At 37.6% G+C, this 20,577-nt stretch overlaps 4 protein-coding genes across 12 annotated transcripts in view; 1 reads left to right on the forward strand and 3 right to left on the reverse strand.

Moving 5' to 3' along the window:
* LOC116733103 (immunoglobulin superfamily member 3-like) overlaps positions 1 to 20,577 on the forward strand; it is a 919,724-nt gene that overhangs the window by 570,392 nt on the left and 328,755 nt on the right. The gene's annotated exons all lie outside the window — the stretch shown is intronic.
* The window catches only part of LOC116733131 (butyrophilin-like protein 8), a 766,651-nt gene that overhangs the window by 406,348 nt on the left and 339,726 nt on the right, over positions 1 to 20,577 (reverse strand). The gene's annotated exons all lie outside the window — the stretch shown is intronic.
* LOC116733063 (gastrula zinc finger protein XlCGF57.1-like) lies at positions 1,821 to 13,441 on the reverse strand. Its single transcript, XM_032583753.1, has 5 exons — positions 13,409 to 13,441; positions 12,083 to 12,192; positions 10,843 to 10,862; positions 3,397 to 4,314; positions 1,821 to 3,312 (listed from the first exon to the last, which is right to left on the reverse strand). The coding sequence occupies exons 1-5, from the start codon at positions 13,439 to 13,441 to the stop codon at positions 2,972 to 2,974; spliced, it is 1,422 nt and encodes a 473-aa protein (XP_032439644.1). The 3' UTR covers positions 1,821 to 2,971.
* Positions 17,445 to 19,918, reverse strand: LOC116733119 (zinc finger protein 135-like). Its single transcript, XM_032583851.1, has one exon. It carries the CDS (start codon positions 19,788 to 19,790, stop codon positions 18,594 to 18,596), a length of 1,197 nt encoding a protein of 398 aa, XP_032439742.1. The 5' UTR covers positions 19,791 to 19,918; the 3' UTR covers positions 17,445 to 18,593.

Genomic DNA, 20,577 nt, shown 5'->3' on the forward strand with positions numbered 1-20,577 from the left:
CTGAAAAACGTTCGACTCATACAGTATGTCTCAATAAAGCTGTAAAACCCGTATTTATTTCAATTAATCTGCGAAATAAAACCCACCGTTTTATGGCTTACATGATTAAGAAACGTGATAATGTTACAAATATCTTTAAAAGTTTCCTCTTCGGTCATATTTCAGTCCGTTTTCTCATCAATATGCGAGAGTTTAGAGCGATGCGCGCTCCCGCGACAGGGCATGCAATTCTCGGCATAACACCTGTTCAAGTTTATCACTTTTAACCATTTAATATTTACAGCTGGGGCGGATTCGTTATTACAGTTTGGTGTAAAAGCTCTTTGAGTTCAGCGCTCTTTAACCAGTTTGTTACTCTTTAATATACAGGATCTCCAACTTTATTCAACCTGTATCATCAGTAAAACGTGAAGGTGTTTCGTACCTATCCGGTGTAAGATGATCCTCGGTATCCGGGTAAAATCCATCAGTCTGCGCTGATCCTCCATCTCTTCCTCCATCTTAACGTTGATTTCTTTCCACTCTGTGAATGTTTCTCCAGCAGGAGTTACCTGCTCGTTGATAAACTCTCTCTGAGGCGGAACTGAAGATATTTTCACTGAAAACACGGAAATATTTACCTTAAAATAAACCACGTTTTCAAACTACCTTTTAAGAGGAGCTAATGCTTTCTGTGTGTTTCACTTTGGCTGCACTGAAGAAACTGTAAACGATTTTTAGTTCCACCTTGAATTTTCCGCTTTGAGCCTCCTCTCAACATTTTTATATTAAATATTTTAGAACATGAACGAAAGGTTCATTTATTTCAGTGAGTTAATCACTCACTGTGAGTAATTACACACAAATGGATGTTTCCAAGCCTTTTATTTCTGTTAATTATGAGGATTTTCTGCAGCTAATTGAAACACAGCATTTATGATTAAAATATTACATCATACTGACACTAATGAAAAAAAGAATTACTTAAAAATGTGAGCTTGGAGTCAGTTATCAAAAGATATTTTTAATATTACAAAAGAACCATATTAGAAGGTATTCTAATTTCTTGTGTGTGATCGTTTCAGCTTGTGAAACAGAATCTAATATTATAGTTTTGTATTTTGTGATTCAGTTTTGAAGTTAAACAGTAAATGGCTACATATATTATAGAGGAACGCAGAGAATTGTTGTTTTGACTTTGATTTGCAGATAAGAGAATAACTGTGTTGTGGAAAAAAAGGTTCATGTTGCTAAAAAACGAAGTGAAAACATGAAAAGTCACTGAAGAGACAAGATGTGAGAAGAAGACAGATCACTTTAATTAAAGCCATAAAATCAACAATTTGACAACAAAACTGAAAAGGATCATTAATCCAAAGTTCTTAACAACAGAAAGCATTGGGCAAGTTGATTAATTTATGGATTTTTGATGGTATTTTAAAAAAATATCCTTCAAATGCAAAAGATATTTCTGACTTGTTTTTGTGTCACATTACAGTATTGTAGATCGTCTGCAATGTTATCTCTGGATACAGTAACTGAAAGGTGCATGAAATGTCCATAAAGATGTAGTTTCTGACAATGCAGAATTAATTAATAACTAATGAAAACATTACATTTGAGATTAGAATATTAAATAAATAAAAAAAAAACTTTTAATTTTGCTGAATTTAATGAAAGTGACCCTTTTTAAAAACTGTCTTAAATTCTGATATTGAAGAAATGAAAAATTTAAATTTGTGTAAAAACTCATGTTTTACTGTTATTGCAAGGATCTTTAGATGCTTTACTTAAAGCTGACATTTAAAAATATGGCAACAGTTAATGACGATGACAATCACTGAATAATCCATCAATATTTATTCAAATCAACAGTTATTAAAAAGCATATTCTGCTCAAAATACTAGTGTATATTTTAACATACCTTTTTAATAATATACTTTGCTTCTCATAGCAAAGTGTAACAATGACAAAAATTTGGGAACATAAAAACCTCTCTGTGGTTAGCTCTAAATCAAAATCTGACCAGATCAAAATTATTTTAGAGTTTTTCAGGTATACGCACCTAGAACATCAAATATAGACAAGGAGAGACAAGAGAGAGTTAGATTCTTTTTACTTGTGAGAACGGACAGAGATGTGTTTCAGTTACAATCTCTGCCTATTCTAAAAACACATTCTGCCGCACTTCTCTTTTTACTGAAAAAGACGTCCGTATTACATTGAGCTCTACAGGGTAAAAAGGAGGAAACAAAAACATATAATTCAGTTTCATAAGATAAACTAGAACATTTACTACGACAGTATGACTGTGTAAGGCTAATAAGCACCATTACGCTTTAAATGATCTTATTATAAACATGAAGAATAGGATGTCCTTCTGCTGAGCAGCCGTCTGATTAGAACAAGCTGGCGCCGGCTGTCTCTGCATCCTTCAACATACTCAGAAATATAGTTAAAGCAATTCAGAATATACAATGTTTAAGCAAATGTCTGATAAATGTATACAATTTCTCCAACAGATTTTTTTCAAACAAACATCATAGAGTTTAATTTATGGAAAAACAAGAACATTTCACTGCTATTTTACATCCAGTCATACACGGAAATGTCAAAAATGTAAAAGCTAAACTCAATTATTCTACATGGTACAGAACTCCATGAAAACTGAAATGCACAGAAATTAATCCTGTCTGAATGTGTTCCCCTCTTTAACTTCAGTATCTAATGGGATACTGATGGGGATCTTAAGTACAAATATGACTGAGAATTAAAACAAAAAACTGGATTAAGGAAAACAAGCTGCTAGGCAAAAGTAGACCTCAGGTTTATCTTGGTCAGACAGTGAAAGACACAATCACAGTGAATCACTAGCAGCCTGCAAGAATCTGTTGACTTTAATATGTTCAACTTGCTGTTTACATCATCTGACCAGATTTTCTTTTGGATCTGATGCCAAAATGGATCGGAGGTGTTTCCTACCTAAGGCGTCTAGTCTGAGTGAATCCTTATGTGACGAGTTAAATTATGTCTATAACTGTAACTCTTTCCACAGGTCCCACAGGAGAAAGGTTTCTCACCTGTGTGAATTCTCATGTGCTTAGTTAAACTACTCTTAATATTGAAACTCTTTCCACAGGTCCCACAGGAGAAAGGCTTCTCACCTGTGTGAATTCTCATGTGACGAGTAAAAGTCCCACTATCAGAGTAACTTTTTCCACAGGTCCCACAGGAGAAAGGCTTCTCACCTGTGTGAATCCTCATGTGAACATTTAAATGAACTGCTTGAGAAAAACTTTTTCCACAGGTCCCACAGGAGAAAGGCTTCTCACCTGTGTGAATTCTCATGTGACGAGTAAAAGTCCCACTATAAGAGTAACTTTTTCCACAGGTCCCACAGGAGAAAGGCTTCTCACCTGTGTGAATCCTCATGTGAACATTTAAATGAACTGCTTGAGAAAAACTTTTTCCACAGGTCCCACAGGAGAAAGGCTTCTCACCTGTGTGAATTCTCATGTGACGAGTAAAAGTCCCACTATAAGAGTAACTTTTTCCACAGGTCCCACAAGAGAAAGGCTTCTCACCTGTGTGAATCCTCATGTGAACATTTAAATGAACTGCTTGAGAAAAACTTTTTCCACAGGTCCCACAGGAGAAAGGCTTCTCACCCGTGTGAATCCTCATGTGAACATTTAAATGATTTGCTTGAGAAAAACCTTTTCCACAGGTCCCACAGGAGAAAGGCTTCTCACCTGTGTGAATTCTCATGTGCTTAGTTAAAGTCCCACTATCAGAGTAACTTTTTCCACAGGTCCCACAGGAGAACGGCTTCTCACCCGTGTGAATTCTCATGTGACGAGCTAAAGTCCATCTGTTTCTGTAACTCTTTCCACAGGTCCCACATGAGAAGGGCTTCTCACCCGTGTGAACTTTCATATGAGCATTTAGAAGGCCTTTCCAAGAGAAACTTTTTCCACAAGTCCCACAAGAAAAAGGCCGCTCATATTTGTGAATTCTTATGTGTCTCAGCAAGATATCGTTTCGAGAAAAGGTTTTATCACAAATTTTACAAGAATAAGATTTTTGCCCTGCGTGAGCTTTCTTGTGCTTTTTCTGTTTTGAAGTGTCAGTTCTGCCTTTCTGCTCTTTGGTTTTCTCATATTTCTCCTTTTGTTTCTGTTCTTCCTTTCTCTCTTTTTCTGGGTCTTCAGAATTGATTCCTTCCTGATTCTGGCTCTCAGCTTCTGCAGAGCCATGAGAGATGAGTTGGTTCCTCTGTGGTTCTGTTTCATTGTGAACCTCCTCCTCTTTACACACACAACATTGTGGGAGATCTGGACAAAAAGACAAAACAAAAGCCTTTAAATGTCAATCAAACAAGTAATCCTTCACTTTAATATCTCGATGCATCAAAACAGAATTTTCTTGGGTTATTCTAAAATTGCAATCTTACAAGAATGAACATTAACTCAACCAATGAGGTTTTTCTGACCAGAATGGAACTAGATGTAAGCCGAAATATGATATTATGGACCTCCAGGTGAGCAAACAAGATGGCGATAGCTTAACTTAGTGGCTTCCTGACAAATATTCCAAAAAGTCTTCTTTCTCTATGTAGCTACAGGATACATATCACATTAAAGATGGACATAAAATCTCTAAAGCAAAGCCCTAAAGTGCTTTTAAATCTTGACCCATTGATATTGTCAGACAGGGGCGATTCTAGGATCTGACTTTTAGGGGTGCTGAGCCCCCAGCAGGTCTAAAACCCATGAGAAGATATTTGTTGGTGCGGTTTTCTAAATCTAACTGCTGATTTACATACATTCACAAACAAAATTAAGAGACATGTTGTCAGCTATTCATAGAACAAAAGAACAATGTTCATTTTGCTCAAACATATACTTAAAAATAACAAAATCAGAGAAACTTAAATTTTTTCCCAGAGGTGTATAAACTCAGTTTGAAACAGAATCTCTAGACCACATCATAGCTGCTAACATCTGCTAACATTAATGAGACACAAGCAGCTGTGGAGTCACTCAGTCCTAGTGGGGTCTGATCCTGGGGAAATTAAAAATAAAATCTACTTAAAACTATGCATTTCCAGTCATTTGAAGAACATTTTACTAAATGCACAGAATATATATATGTGGTGCTTTGCTGGAAAGAGCAGAGACTGAACTGCAAAGTGAAAAGTTTGTTTTGGACAATTTTCTTTTGGATTTGGAGAAACAAAATTTGTGTTCAAAATGGATGAGCAAGATGAAGGATTTCAAAAGGAAAAGAACTCTTTAATGCAATTAAAAGGAGCAGAGCAGGGGCGTGCTGTGGTGGCGCAGCGGGTTAGCACGCCCCACGTTTGGAGGCCTTAGTCCTCGACGCGGACGTCGCGGGTTCGACTCCCGGTCCCGACGACCTTTGCCGCATGTCTTCCCCCCTTTCCTCACCCTCCTTCCTGTCTGCCTACTGTGGAAAAAAATAAAAAATACGAGCCACTAGTGCCGCAAAAACTCTTCGGAGAAAAAAAAAAAAATTGAAAAAAAAAAAAAAAAAAAGGAGCAGAGCCAAACTCAGCGTGCTGACAAGAAAAAGAAATGACATTCACGCTTTAATTGGTGCTGGAGAATCAAAATCCTCCATAGAAGAGCATATGAAAACTTTTAATAATTATTTAGCGGAGTTTATGGACTTGCAATCTTCAGTTCAAAGACTGCTAAGTGATGATGAAAAAGAAACCGATCACGGCGATTGGTACGAACCAAAGCTGATCAGTTTTAAAGAGTTCTTGGATGACATAGAAAATTGGATGGACAGCGATCCAGATGCACAGAAGAGCGAAGTACGTTCAGCATTTGACGTTGAATCAAAGGCGGCATCTCATGACCGCAACGTTGAGTCGGATGACAGCGTCTCACGCGTGCTGTGGTGGCGCAGGGGGTTAGCACGCCCCACATTTGGAGGCCTTAGACCCGCGGATGTCGCGGGTTCGACTCCTGGTCCCGACGACCTTTGCCGCATGTCCTCCTTCAAAAATGGCGCCGGCTCAGCTGGCTGCCTGCAGATGCAGCTCCTGTCGTGTGTGTGTTAATCTGTGTATAAAAAATTCTTGCTGTAACTGCGAAATAATTTCCCTGCTGGGATGAATAAAGTAATTCTTCTTCTTCTTCTCACAGACTGCGCAACAAACGATCGGCAAAGACTCTGAAAGGCTATCTGGGTTCCCAGCTAAACCAGTCAGCACTGCGCCCAGTATAGTGAGTAAAGCGTCTAGTTCGCAGAGTAAGAGTTCCTGTGCGGCTTCAATGGCGCTGATGGAAGCCGAGGTGGAAAGAGCCGCTCTGAAAGCGGAGGTGGTTGCGCTGCAAGAAAAACATGCGCTTGAGCTGGAAGAACTTCAGTTAAAAACAAGAAAAGAAGCATTGGTTTTGAGAACCAAACTGGTGAAGGCGGATGCAAAGATGAAAATCTACAACTCTATGCAAGATCAGAAAAGTCATGTTTCCAGCTCTGGTGTCATAAATCAGGATACATCAGTTTCTGCGATATCTACTGAGTTCATACCCGCTGCTACAGCTCAAAAGGCTCCAAGAACACAGAAACGATTGTCTACTCTTGCACCTTTGCCAATGCCCCAAGATACACCTATTAATGAAACATTAAAAGTGAAACCAGACGGGGAAAGCCCAAGACAAATATCTTCTCAGGTTGATGTTCATAGTAGTGCATTAACAGAGATTATGATGAAGCAGAATGAAATCACTGAGATGCTTGTAAAACAACAAAGACTGTCACTCCTGCCATCTGTAGAAATCCCTGTTTTTAGTGGAGATCCTTTGCATTTTAGGTCCTTTCTTAAGGCATTTGAGCAAGGAATAGAAACTACAACAGATAACATGCAGGACAGGCTTTATTACTTAGAACAGTTTACCACAGGTCAGCCTAGAGCTTTAGTGAGAAGTTGTATGCACATGAGTCCACAAACTGCTTATCCGGAAGCAAAAAGACAGCTTGGGTGGAACTTTGGTAACAGAGCAAAAATAACATCTGCATTTATAGACAAAGCTCTGAATTGGTCAGTTTTAAAGTCTGATGATGCTGCAGCTTTAAGAGCTTATACATTCTTTTTAAGAAGTTGTTTCAACACAATGGATGAAGCTGGGTTTATTGAAGAGCTAGAAAACTCAACCAATATGAGAATTCTTGTTTCAAAGTTGCCTTTTAGACTTCGTGATACATGGCGACTAACTGTGGTTGACATAGCAGAAAAGTATGATCGTAGAGCAAAGTTTAAAGATCTTCTTGATTTTCTGGAAAAACAAACAAAAGCTGCATTAGATCCTGTTTATGGAGAAGGTCAAACTACAAAAGAAAAGATGGCTTTAAAACCATCAAAGGTTCCTTTTAAAACTAAAAGCAGCAGTTTCGCCACTTCTGTTGCTGCAGTTTCTAAACAGAACAATGACAAACGGGTCCAGTTTAACCATGAGGTTACAAAGCTGGTTCAAGCTTGGTGCTTATTTTGTGATAGAAATTATTGCATGGAAAAATGCGACTCATTCAAGCACAAAGCCAACACAGAAAAGGTGACATTCCTTAAAAGTAAAGGTTTATGCTTCGGTTGCTTACAGAAGGGACATATGAGTAAGAACTGTCCACAACGTCTAACATGCCTCACCTGTAATAAAAGTCACCCTACTGTTCTGCATATTGAACCAACAGAGCAGCAGTACCAAGCAGTTAAGGCTGAGGGTAAAGAGTCACCAATCTCAAATGCTCTTGAATCTTTGAATGTTGGTAGCTACACTGCGGCCGGGTCTAATGAGTGGTTCTGTCAGTCCCAGTAAAAGTAAAGTTGGAAAAGGGGACAAAGATTGTGGAGACTTATGCCTTTCTAGATCCAGGCAGCTCTGCAACATTTTGTACAGAGGCTTTGATGATGCAGTTAAATGCATCTGGAAAGAAAGTGGAAATCATGCTAAAAACCATGGGTCAGGAAAAACCTGTAAGTAGCCATAGATTATCTGGTTTGGACGTAGCTGCTTTAAAAGAAAATGAGTACTTGAAGTTGCCTGATGTTTATACTCAACAGTCCATTCCTGTCACTAAAGAAAACATCCCTAAAGAAGAAGACTTAAGAAAATGGTCTTATCTAAAAGTTGTTGAGTTGACACCAATAGATGCTGGCATCGGGCTGCTCATTGGTGTAAATTCTCCCAAAGCATTGGAACCTTGGAAAATAGTTAACAGTGAAGGTAGTGGGCCTTATGCTGTGCTAACACGCCTTGGTTGGGTTGTTAATGGTCCACTCAATCAGGGTAGTGAAGGAAATGGACATGTTGCTAGTTCTATTCAGGTGAACCGTATCTCTATAAGCAGTTTGGAAGAAATGCTGGTCAGTCAGTATTATCAGGATTTTATAGAGCACAAGTGCAATGAGCGAACTGAAATGTCTGTAGAAGACAAACAGTTCATGGATATCATGTCAGAGTCAGCGGTGCTTAAAGATGGTCATTATTACCTGAAGTTACCCTTTCGTAATCCTGAAGTAAAAATGCCCAACAACAAACAGGTGGCCCAGCAGAGGGCGCAATGTCTGTTAAAAAGATTTCAGAAGGATAAGTTATTCTTTGAAGAGTACAAAGAATTTATGCATAATGTTAGTGTGGAAGGGCATTCAGAAATCGTACCACAAGATCAAATGGAACATGAGGAAGGAAAGGTGTGGTACGTACCTCATCATGGGGTCTACCACCCCCGTAAGAAAACACTGCGGGTTGTTTATGATTGTGCTGCAATGTTTGCTGGAACATCACTGAACAAAGAGCTGTTACAGGGACCAGATTTGACTAGCACCTTATTAGGTGTATTCATTCGTTTTCGGCAAGGTCTAATATCCCTTATGACAGACATTAAAGGGATGTTCCACCAAGTCAGAGTTGCTCAGGAACATGTAAATTATTTACGTTTTCTCTTGTGGCCCCACGGTGACATCACAAAAGAGCTTGTTGAGCATAGAATGTTGGTCCATATTTTTGGTGCAGTCTCTTCCCCTAGTTGTGCCACATATGCACTTTTAAAGACTGCTGATGACAACCAACATCTGCACCCAGAAGAGGTTATTAATACAATCAGACACAGCTTCTATGTAGATGACTGTCTCAGGTCTGTACAGACAGTTGAGCAGGCCATTTCTCTTTATCAACAGCTCACTGAGGTGTGTGCCAAGGGGGGATTTAGGCTCAATAAATGGGTGTGTAGTGAGCGCTCTGTCCTCTCGCAGATCCCTGAGGAAAACAGAGCAACAGGTGTAAGGATGCTAGATCTAAGCCAGGACCAGCTTCCCACTGAAAGAGCCCTGGGGGTGCAATGGGATGTTGACCAGGATGTTTTCACCTTTAGCATTGTAAACAAGCACATTAAAACAAATCACTATACCACGACTTGAACTTGCTGCTGCAGTTTTAGCTGTGCGTCTTGACAAAATGCTGTTAGTTCAACTTGGACTCAATCTGAGTGAATCAGTCTTCTGGTCTGACAGCACAACCGTCCTGCAGTACATTGCAAACACAACGACACGACTTATGTAGCTAACAGAGTGTCCATCATTCGTGATCTTACAAAGGTTACTCAGTGAAGATACATCAGCTCAAAGTTGAATCCAGCTCATGCACCCTCTCGAGGCATGAAGGTTGGCTCTTTTTTAAAGCCTTCCACCTGGATCAGTGGGCCAGAATTCCTCACAAAACCTGAGATCCAATGGCCAGCAGTGATTAAAGAATTACCTGTCCATTTGGAAGCTGATCCAGAGGTTAAAGATCAAGTCCTGACATGTGCAGCTGTGCTGGAAGAAGTGTGTCCCACCACCAAGCTGCTAATGTACTTTTCCAGTTGGACAAAGCTAAAAAGATGTGTAGCATGGCTCCTGAAACTACAAGAAATGCCAACAACAAAGAAGTTGCTAACTGCACACTGTGGAAATCAAATGTGTGATAAACAGGACAATAAAACAGATGTTCAGCTCACTACTGATGATCTGTCCAAGGCAGAGGAAGCCATAGTGAGAGTTGTGCAGAGAAAACATTATGGCAATGAAATGGCTGCCCTGAGCTCTGGTGAAGTGAAGAAGTCAAGTCATCTGTTCAAGCTTGATCCTGTTGTTAATGATGGTGTGTTGAGAGTGTGAGGCAGACTGAGCAAAGCAGCCTTACCTGAAGAAACAAAACATCCTGCAATATTGCCTAAAGGAAGCCATGTTTCAAAGCTCATTCTTCAACATATCCATGAAAAGGTTGGACACAGAGGAAGAAACCACATGCTTTCTACCCTTCGACGACAGTACTGGATCCCTCATGCTAATTCAGCAGCCAGAAAGATCATCAGAGACTGTATGGTGTGTCAAAGACAACGACAAAAGCCAGGTGAGCAAAAAATGTCAGATCTTCCTATTGACAGAATCTCAACTGATCTTCCACCATTTATTTATGTTGGTGCTGATTACTTTGGACCAATAGAAGTGAAGAGAGGGAGAACCATTGTAAAAAGATATGGAGTTCTCTTCACATGCCTAACCTGTCGTGCAGTTCCTTAGCACTGCTGGGGGCTAAGGACCCCTAAAGGTCAGATCCTAGAATCGCCCCTGGGTTTAAATATTCTGCTATTAGAGCAGAATACTCCAGTCCAGGTTTGAAGAGTCTGGGTGTTGTAGTTTTTAAACTAGAGTCGATTAAACATGCGGAAGGAAAAAATAGGTGGAATCGCCCTTTAGCCATTTCCCGAATCGGAAGCTTGAATTGGAAACCAACTTCAGCTTCGTCTTTCTTAAACCTGATTAATCAGTAAAACATGAAGGTGTTTCGTACCTATCCGGTGTAAGATGATCCTCGGTATCCGGGTAAAATCCATCAGTCTGCGCTGATCCTCCATCTCTTCCTCCATCTTAACGTTGATTTCTTTCCACTCTGTGAATGTTTCTCCAGCAGGAGTTACCTGCTCGTTGATAAACTCTCTCTGAGGCGGAACTGAAGACATTTTCACTGAAAACACGGAAATATTTACCTAAAACACCAAACCTGTTTTCAAACTACCTTCTAAGAGGAGCTAATGCTACCTCGTGAGCTCCGTAGCTTTCTGTGTGTTTCACTTTGGCTGCACTGAAGAAACTGGAAACGATTTTTAGTTCCCCTTTGAATTTTCCGCTTTGAGCCTCCTCTCAACATACAATTATACTAAATATTTTATTATATGAACGAAACGTTCATTTATTTCAGTGAGTTAATCACTCACTGTGAATAATTACACACTAACTGGAGTTTCCAAGCCTTTTATTTCTGTTAATTATGAGAATTTTCCTCAGCTAATGGAAATGGTACGAAACACCTTCACGTTTTACTGATGATACAGGTTGAGTAAAATTGGATATATACTAAAGAAATGCAGACTGGTTAAGGAGTGCTGAACTCAAAGAGCTTTTACACCAAACTTAAAGACTCTAATAGCAAATCCGTCGCAGCTGTAAACATTAAATACTTAAAAATGATCAACTGCGACCTGGTGAAACTATTATTCATCATATAATATGAGAAATACAGTTTGTGATCGTAACGCCCTTATGCCTACCAACCAGATTAAGGAAGCACTGGTTAAAGTTTATGATTAATTATATTATGTGCAGACAAAAACTTTATGTCAGACACAAGGTGCACTATAAGTTTTTAAAAAATCAATAATCCATAGTTTTCTCATTATAAAGACTGATAACCGATAATCCTTTTGTGATTTATAAAGTGTTTTGATTGTATGTAGCCTCTGTGTTTGATTGAATGCTCCTAGAGGTCCATGTCCCTGTTCCTTTCCATGTCGTTGAGCATGGCTTTATGGGAAGCTGTGTCCGTCATTGATTTAATCCACTCATTTAGCTCAGATGCTGCTGTCAGTCCTGCTAATATATAGATGGGAATCCGTCCCCAAACCATTGGTTGTGGATTCACAGTCGTTCCCTGATGTTTGACGTTATGTTTGGTTGACATAACTGACGAGAGAAGTCCCTGTTTCTTTTCTATCTGAGATTGAAGGTGAACTTTAACCTGACATTTTGCAGACCCAAATCCATCATTTGTCTTTAAGTCACACAGATACAGACCAGAGTCTTCAGTCCTCAGTCTGGACACATGGAGTCTGATTCGTCCTTCTCTGAGGACGTCTTTGTCAATCTGACACACATAGCATGTCTTTAGGATTGACTTCCAATCAATTTTCATTCATTTGTATAATTGTTTATTTATAAAGGAAAGATCTTATGAGACTCATTGTCTCATTTACAAGAGAAATCTGTGACATAAATCACTAGAAATGGCATAAAAACATTAACATCTCTGTAGCTTAAACCTTACCTTAGTCTGAAACCTAACTCAGAAACAGACCTGAGTCCTCACAATGCCGTATATTTTAGAAAACTGGGCTAACAAGGTGAGAAATCCTAAAACAGACACACATGCATACTTGCTCTTATAGTGGCTTGTAAAAGTATTCATACCCCTTAAACTTTTCCAGATTTTGTTACCTTACAACCACAAACAAAAATATAATTCATTGACATTTGAGGACCAAAACAAAGTGATTTACAATTGTGAAGTATAAAAAAAATAATGCGTGATTCAAACATTTTTACAAATAAAAACCTGTTTAAACATGTCAAAACTGTATTTATTTGTATAAATCTGCCAAAAACAAACCCAAAAAAATAATTAAAGACTTTTATATAAGAAGCATGAAACCATATTTTCCATACTTGTTCTATGAACTGCTGGTATACGTTTTATATCAATAGAATAATATTTGGGGAAAATATATAAGGCCTGCATATAAGCTAATAATTTGCTATGCCAAAAAATGCATTCCCTGCTAACTTGAAGAAATGAAGAGTTAAGAGGGATTTTACCTTTTCTACGTAATGACACTTGTTCTCTGAGCTTCTGCTATAAGTTTCATATCAACAGGACAATAGACAGAGGATACAAATATTGTCAGGCTCAGAAATTAAAATGCATCCCCCTACATTAATAGACTAGACAGTAAAGGATGATATAAAATGTTTTACATAACGGGCTTCTGCTTTGTAATGCTTTAAGCTATTATGGTGTTAAAAGAAAAATCGGGGAATTTCAAACCATCTGCGGAGAACATTTTCATCAGACACTGACTGAAAAACGTTCGACTCAGGCACGTGCAGAGGGGGGGGCTGAGGGTGCTTGAGCACCTGCCCTTTTTGCTCCTTGCCCTAAAGTGCCCTTTTGGTCCAATTTTTTTTTTTTTTTTTTTTTTAAAGTTAATTTCCCAAGCCCTCCTCTGATATGTACTAAAATTATTATTTTTTGTTGTTGTTGTTTTTATTTAAAGAAAAACAACATAATAAGCCCTTCGGGTCACCTTGTTACCTTTGACCTTTTGTCCGTGACGCATGACGCAGCTGCCTCCCGCTCAGTCAGTGAGACTGCGCAGTAGCTTACTGCGGAGCTCAACGTGGAGGAGGAAGGAAAAGTAAGGAAAAACTGTTCTTATCTATCGATTCAGTATTTTATCATACAGACATTAGGCTGTTGTTGTTGTCCTATTAGCTAGCTGTTAGCTAACGAGTTTGGTAGCAAAGCAAGATAACTAAAAAGCTTCTTCCCTGTATCGCTAATGATAGCGGTCATTCTTCATTATTGCTGATGGGGCCACATCAACGATCCAAAACCGATCATCTCTCTATAATGAATATATGTCCGATTATCTAATTTCCTTTGCTGCATAATGTATATTAATTGCATTTTTTCTGGCATTAGGTTAATGTATCTTGAAGGGGAATAGAATTTACAAAACTGCTTGAATTATAATGATTTATTTTTTTTAAACAAAAAGTTTTATTTTAATTTTTTTAATTAAATAACTAAATTTTGTCTTGTTAACTTAAAAAGTTCTTTGCAAAACAAACTTTTATTTGCACACATCAGAATTCTTTTGTTGCAATTTTCGGCCCTGCCCACGACGTCATGTGAGAAGCAAGCAAAACTTTGAATCACAAACAAAAACTTACAATAGCAAGAAAAGATTTATGACATGAGCAAATAAGTTTGTTCACAAATAATTTTTCTCACTTTGAGACATAAATCTCTGATTTTAATTTAAAAAAAAATTTTTTAAGCAAAACTTTTGTTTAAAAATTGTTTCAATTCAAAATGTATTGATCACAATTGTATTTTATTTAATTGAGGTTATTATTATATTTTTAATAGAATAATTGTGAAACATATTGAGCTCCACAGCAGAGGCCTCCTTTTCTCTGAAATTAATATTATGTTGTGCTAAGGACTGAAAAACATATTGGTTTAAACACAAAGGTAAATAATTGGTAGTGTGGTTAATACAGTGTTCTTATCATAATTCATTATGTTTTGCTTTTTTCAGTTCAAAGATGCCACGTAAAGAAAGACGGCAGAAACAAAAAAGAAAAGAATTGATAGATGCAGCAAAAGGTAGTGGATTGTTGACCGACTGGGTCAGAACGAGTACTGCAGGTACGAACAAAAAAAAATAAATGTTCTTAACATTATCAACATGTAACTTTTGGTAGTGAACAATATATTTAATATTACAGGGCATCTGTTGTGTTTTTCTTATGCTAAGATGTACTAAATTTAGGTGTAGAATAATGATTAGTTTGTTTCTTGCTCCCAGATGGACAGAAGGAAAGTGATAGATCAGAGGAGGAGACAAAAATGCAGTCAGGAAGACAGGCAAGGAGAGGGACAACAGTCAGAAATCAAAGACACAGAAATGCAGTCAACACAGGAAGACAGGCAAGGAGAGGGACAACAGTCAGAAATAAACACTATGGATGAAAATGCAGAGCAACAAGTCAGAGAGAAGCCATTCATATTTTTAATGGACCTTCCACACCCAAATGACCCAGCACATGTCTTGCAATTCAACATAAAATATGATGAAGCATTTATCCAAAATTGTGTAAACCAAGGACCATGCCAACCAGAGCTGTCATTTCCTAAAAATGAAGAAGGAAGGTCTTTTCAGAATAAATGGTATAAGAGTAACCCATGGCTGGAGTATTCTCCCAGTTTAAATTCCATGTTTTGTTTTAGCTGTCGTGTTTTTTTGAATGAAGAAAAGCACATGTTCCGCAAATCATGGAAGACAATAGGATTAAACAGATGGAACAAAGCATTACAGAAAATTAAAGAGCACAGTGGATCAGAGTCCCATATGTGTGCTATGGTAAAGTGGAACACTTTTCAGAAAAAATCCCTGGAGGCAGTTTTGGAAACAGGTAACCTTCAATCACAAGCTGCAAAAGACAATATTTATATTTTTAATAGTGTAATTCTGTAAAGACAAAATATGTAAATCGGAGCTAAACCATCAGCTCTGATTTACATATTTTGCTAAATTGCGGGTTTGAATATTGCAATACTTTCCTATAACAAAATAGACCTGCAGAAAGAAATTACTAATAAAATATCTAACATATGCATAGTGTTATGCTCCATATAGAGTTTTTCCTTAGCTTATATTGTATGTCTCACAATTTTGTAATTTATCATTTTTATTAAGCTCTGAAAGCTGTGTGGTTTTGTTAATAGTCTTTCCTAGAATGCGGTTAGATGTGCCCTTTTTTTTTTTGAGCACCTGCCCTTTCAGTGGTCTCTGCACGGGCCTGGTTCGACTCATATGTTTCAATAAAGCTATAAAAACCGTATTTATTTCAATTAATCCGCGAAATAAAACCCACCGTTTTACGGCTTACATGGTTAAGAAACGTGATAATGTTACGAATATCTTTAAAAGTTTCCTCTTCGGTCATATTTCAGTCCGTTTTCTCGTCAATATGCGAGAGTTTAGAGCGATGCGCGCTCCCGCGACAGGGCATGCAATTCTCGGCATAACACCTGTTCAAGTTTATCACTTTTAAGCATTTAATATTTACAGCTGGGGCGGATTCGTTATTACAGTTTGGTGTAAAAGCTCTTTGAGTTCAGCGCTCTTTAACCAGTTTGTTACTCTTTAATATACAGGATCTCCAACTTTATTCAACCTGTATCATCAGTAAAACATGAAGGTGTTTCGTACCTATCCGGTGTAAGATGATCCTCGGTATCCGGGTAAAATCCATCAGTCTGCGCTGATCCTCCATCTCTTCCTCCATCTTAACGTTGATTTCTTTCCACTCTGTGAATGTTTCTCCAGCAGGAGTTACCTGCTCGTTGATAAACTCTCTCTGAGGCGGAACTGAAGACATTTTCACTGGAAACACGGAAATATTTACCTTAAAATAAACCACGTTTTCAAACTACCTTTTAAGAGGAGCTAATGCTTTCTGTGTGTTCCACTTTGGCTGCACTGAAGAAACTGTAAACGATTTTTAGTTCCACCTTGAATGTTCCGCTTTGAGCCTCCTCTCAACATAAAGTTATATTAAATATTTTAGATCATGAACGAAAGGTTCCTTTATTTCAGTGAGTTAATCACTCACTGTGAGTAATTACACACAAACGGGAGTTTCCAAACCTTTTATTTCTGTTAATTATGAGGATTTTCTGCAGCTAATTTATGATTAGAATATTACATCATACTGACACTAACAAAAAATTTTTTAATCTTACAAAAGAACCATATTAGAAGGTATTCTAATTTCTTGTGTGTGATCGTTTCAGCTTGTGAAACAGAGTCTAATATTATAGTTTTGTATTTTGTGATTCAGTTTTGAAGTTAAACAGTAAATGGCTACATATATTATAGAGGAACGTAGAGATTTGTTGTTTTGACTTTGATTTGCAGATAAGAGAATAACTGTGTTGTGGAAAAAAAGGTTCATGTTGCTAAAAAAGAAGTGAAAACATGAAAAGTCACTGAAGAGACAAGATGTGAGAAGAAGACAGATCACTTTAACTAAAGCCATAAAATCAACAATTTGACAACAAAACTGAAAAGGATTGTTAATCCAAAGCTCTTAACAACAGAAAGCATTGGGCAAGTTGATTAATTTATGGATTTTTGATGGTTTTTAAAAAAAATATCCTTCAAATGCAAAAGATATTTCTGACTTGTTTTTGTGTCACATTACAGTATTGTAGATCGTCTGCAATGTTATCTCTGGATACAGTAACTGAAAGGTGCATGAAACGTCCATAAAGATGTAGTTTCTGACAATGCAGAATTAATTAATAACTAATGAAAACATTACATTTGAGATTAGAATAATAAATAAATAAATAAAAAACTTTTAATTTTGCTGAATTTAATGAAAGTGACCCTTTTTAAAAACTGTCTTAAATTCTGATATTGAAAAAAAGAAAAATTTAAATTTGTGTAAAAACTCATGTTTTACTGTTATTGCAAGGATCTTTAGATGCTTTACTTGAAGCTGACATTTAAAAATATGGCAACAGTTAATGACGATGACAATCACTGAATAATCCATCAATATTTATTCAAATCAACAGTTATTAAAAAGCATATTCTGCTCAAAATACTAGTGTATATTTTAACAAACCTTTTAATAATATACTTTGCTTCTCATAGCAAAGTGTAACAATGACAAAAATTTGGGAACATAAAAACCTCTCTGTGGTTAGCTCTAAATCAAAATCTGACCAGATCAAAATTATTTTAGAGTTTTTCAGGTATACGCACCCAGAACATCAAATATAGACAAGGAGAGACAAGAGAAAGTTAGATTCTTTTTACTTGTGAGAACGGACAGAGATGTGTTTCAGTTACAATCTCTGCCTATTCTAAAAACACATTCTGCCGCACTTCTCTTTTTACTGAAAAAGACGTCCGTATTACATTGAGCTCTACAGGGTAAAAAGGAGGAAACAAAAACATATAATTCAGTTACATAAGATAACCTAGAACATTTACTACGACAGTATGACTGTGTAAGGCTAATAAGCACCATTACGCTTTAAATTATCTTATTATAAACATGAAGAATAGGATGTCCTTCTGCTGAGCAGCCGTCTGATTAGAACAAGCTGGCGCCGGCTGTCTCTGCATCCTTCAACATACTCAGAAATATAGTTAAAGCAATTCAGAATATACAATGTTTAAGCAAATGTCTGATAAATGTATACAATTTCTCCAACAGATTTTTTTCAAACAAACATCATAGAGTTTAATTTATGGAAAAACAAGAACATTTCACTGCTATTTTACATCCAGTCATACACGGAAATGTCAAAAATGTAAAAGCTAAACTCAATTATTCTACATGGTACAGAACTCCATGAAAACTGAAATGCACAGAAATTAATCCTGTCTGAATGTGTTCCTCTCTTTAACTTCAGTATCTAATGGGATACTGATGGGGATCTGAAGTACAAATATGACTGAGAATTAAAACAAAAAACTGGATTAAGGAAAACAAGCTGCTGGCAAAAGTAGACCTCAGGTTTATCTTGGTCAGACAGTGAAAGACACAATCACAGTGAATTACTAGCAGCCTGCAAGAATCTGTTGACTTTAATATGTTAAACTTGCTGTTTACATCATCCAACCAGATTTTCTTTTGGATCTGATGCCAAAACGGATCTGAGGTGTTTCCTACCTAAGGCGTCTAGTCTGAGTGAATCCTTATGTGACGAGTTAAATTATGTCTATAACTGTAACTCTTTCCACAGGTCCCACAGGAGAAAGGTTTCTCACCTGTGTGAATTCTCATGTGCTTAGTTAAACTACTCTTAATATTGAAACTCTTTCCACATGTCAAACAGGAGAAAGGCTTCTCACCAGTGTGAATACTCATGTGAACATTTAAATAACCTTTTTGAGAGAAACTCTTTCCACAGATCCCACAGGAGAAAGACTTCTCACCTGTGTGAATTCTCATGTGACGAGTAAAAGTCCCACTATCAGAGTAACTTTTTCCACAGGTCCCACAGGAGAAAGGCTTCTCACCTGTGTGAATCCTCATGTGAACATTTAAATGAACTGCTTGAGAAAAACTTTTTCCACAGGTCCCACAGGAGAAAGGCTTCTCACCTGTGTGAATTCTCATGTGCTTAGTTAAAGTCCCACTATCAGAGTAACTTTTTCCACAGGTCCCACAGGAGAAAGGCTTCTCACCTGTGTGAATCCTCATGTGAACATTTAAATGAACTGCTTGAGAAAAACATTTTCCACAGGTCCCACAGGAGAAAGGCTTCTCACCCGTGTGAATCCTCATGTGAACATTTAAATAATCTGCTTGAGAAAAACTTTTTCCACAGGTCCCACAGGAGAAAGGCTTCTCACCTGTGTGAATTCTCATGTGCTTAGTTAAAGTCCCACTATCAGCGTAACTTTTTCCACAGGTCCCACAGGAGAAAGGCTTCTCACCCGTGTGAATCCTCATGTGAACATTTAAATAATCTGCTTGAGAAAAACTTTTTCCACAGGTCCCACAGGAGAAAGGCTTCTCACCTGTGTGAATCCTCATGTGAACATTTAAATGATCTGCTTGAGAAAAACGTTTTCCACAGGTCCCACAGGAGAAAGACTTCTCACCTGTGTGAATTCTCATGTGACGAGTAAAAGTCCCACTATCAGAGTAACTTTTTCCACAGGTCCCACAGGAGAAAGGCTTCTCACCTGTGTGAATCCTCATGTGAACATTTAAATGAACTGCTTGAGAAAAACTTTTTCCACAGGTCCCACAGGAGAAAGGCTTCTCACCTGTGTGAATTCTCATGTGCTTAGTTAAAGTCCCACGTTCACTGTAACTCTTTCCACAGGTCCCACATGAGAAGGGCTTCTCACCTGTGTGAACTTTCATATGAGCATTTAGAAGGCCTTTCCGAGAGAAACTTTTTCCACAAGTCCCACAAGAAAAAGGCCGCTCATATTTGTGAATTCTTATGTGTCTCAGCAAGATATCGTTTCGAGAAAAGGTTTTATCACAAATTTTACAAGAATAAGATTTTTGCCCTGCGTGAGCTTTCTTGTGCTTTTTTTGTTTTGAAGTGTCAGTTCTGCCTTTCTGCTCTTTGGTTTTCTCATATTTCTCCTTTTGTTTCTGTTCTTCCTTTCTATTTTTTCCTGGATCTTCAGAATTGATTCCTTCATGATTCTGGTTCTCAGCTTCTGCAGAGCCATGAGAGATGAGTTGGTTCCTCTGTGGTTCTGTTTCATTGAGAACCTCCTCCTCTTTACACACACAACATTGTGGGAGATCTGGACAAAAAGACAAAACAAAAGCCTTTAAATGTCAATCAAACAAGGAAGTCTTCACTTTAATATTTTGATGCATTAAAACAGAATTTTCTTGGGTTATTCTAAAATTGCAATCTTACAAGAATGAACATTAACTCAACCAATGAGGTTTTTCTGACCAGAATGGAACTAGATGTAAGTCGAAATATGATATTATGAACCTCCAGGTGAGCAAACAAGATGGCGATAGCTTAACTTATTGGCTTCCTGACAAATATTACAAAAAGTCTTCTTTCTCTATGTAGCTATGGGAGACATATCACATTAAAGATAGACATAAAATCTCTAAAGCGCTTTTAAATCTTGACCCATTGATATTGTCAGACAGGGGCGATTCTAGGATCTGACTT

Source organism: Xiphophorus hellerii, chromosome 14, assembly GCF_003331165.1.
Source record: "Xiphophorus hellerii strain 12219 chromosome 14, Xiphophorus_hellerii-4.1, whole genome shotgun sequence".
Taxonomy (NCBI): Eukaryota; Metazoa; Chordata; class Actinopteri; order Cyprinodontiformes; family Poeciliidae; genus Xiphophorus; species Xiphophorus hellerii.

What these genes read in the sequence shown, in the direction of transcription:
- LOC116733119 (XM_032583851.1), bottom strand. Translation starts at nt 19,790, where the DNA reads ATGAAAGTTCACACAGGTGAGAAGCCCTTCTCATGTGGGACCTGTGGA.
- LOC116733063 (XM_032583753.1), bottom strand. Translation starts at nt 13,441, where the DNA reads ATGCGTCACGGACAAAAGGTCAAAGGTAACAAG. An exon ending in AAAAGGTCAAAGGTAACAAG is followed by an intron (nt 12,193 to 13,408) that starts GTGACCCGAAGG and finishes TATGTGTGTCAG; the next exon opens with ATTGACAAAGACGTCCTCAG. An exon ending in TCACATGAGGATTCACACAG is followed by an intron (nt 3,313 to 3,396) that starts GTGAGAAGCCTT and finishes GAATTCACACAG; the next exon opens with GTGAGAAGCCTTTCTCCTGT.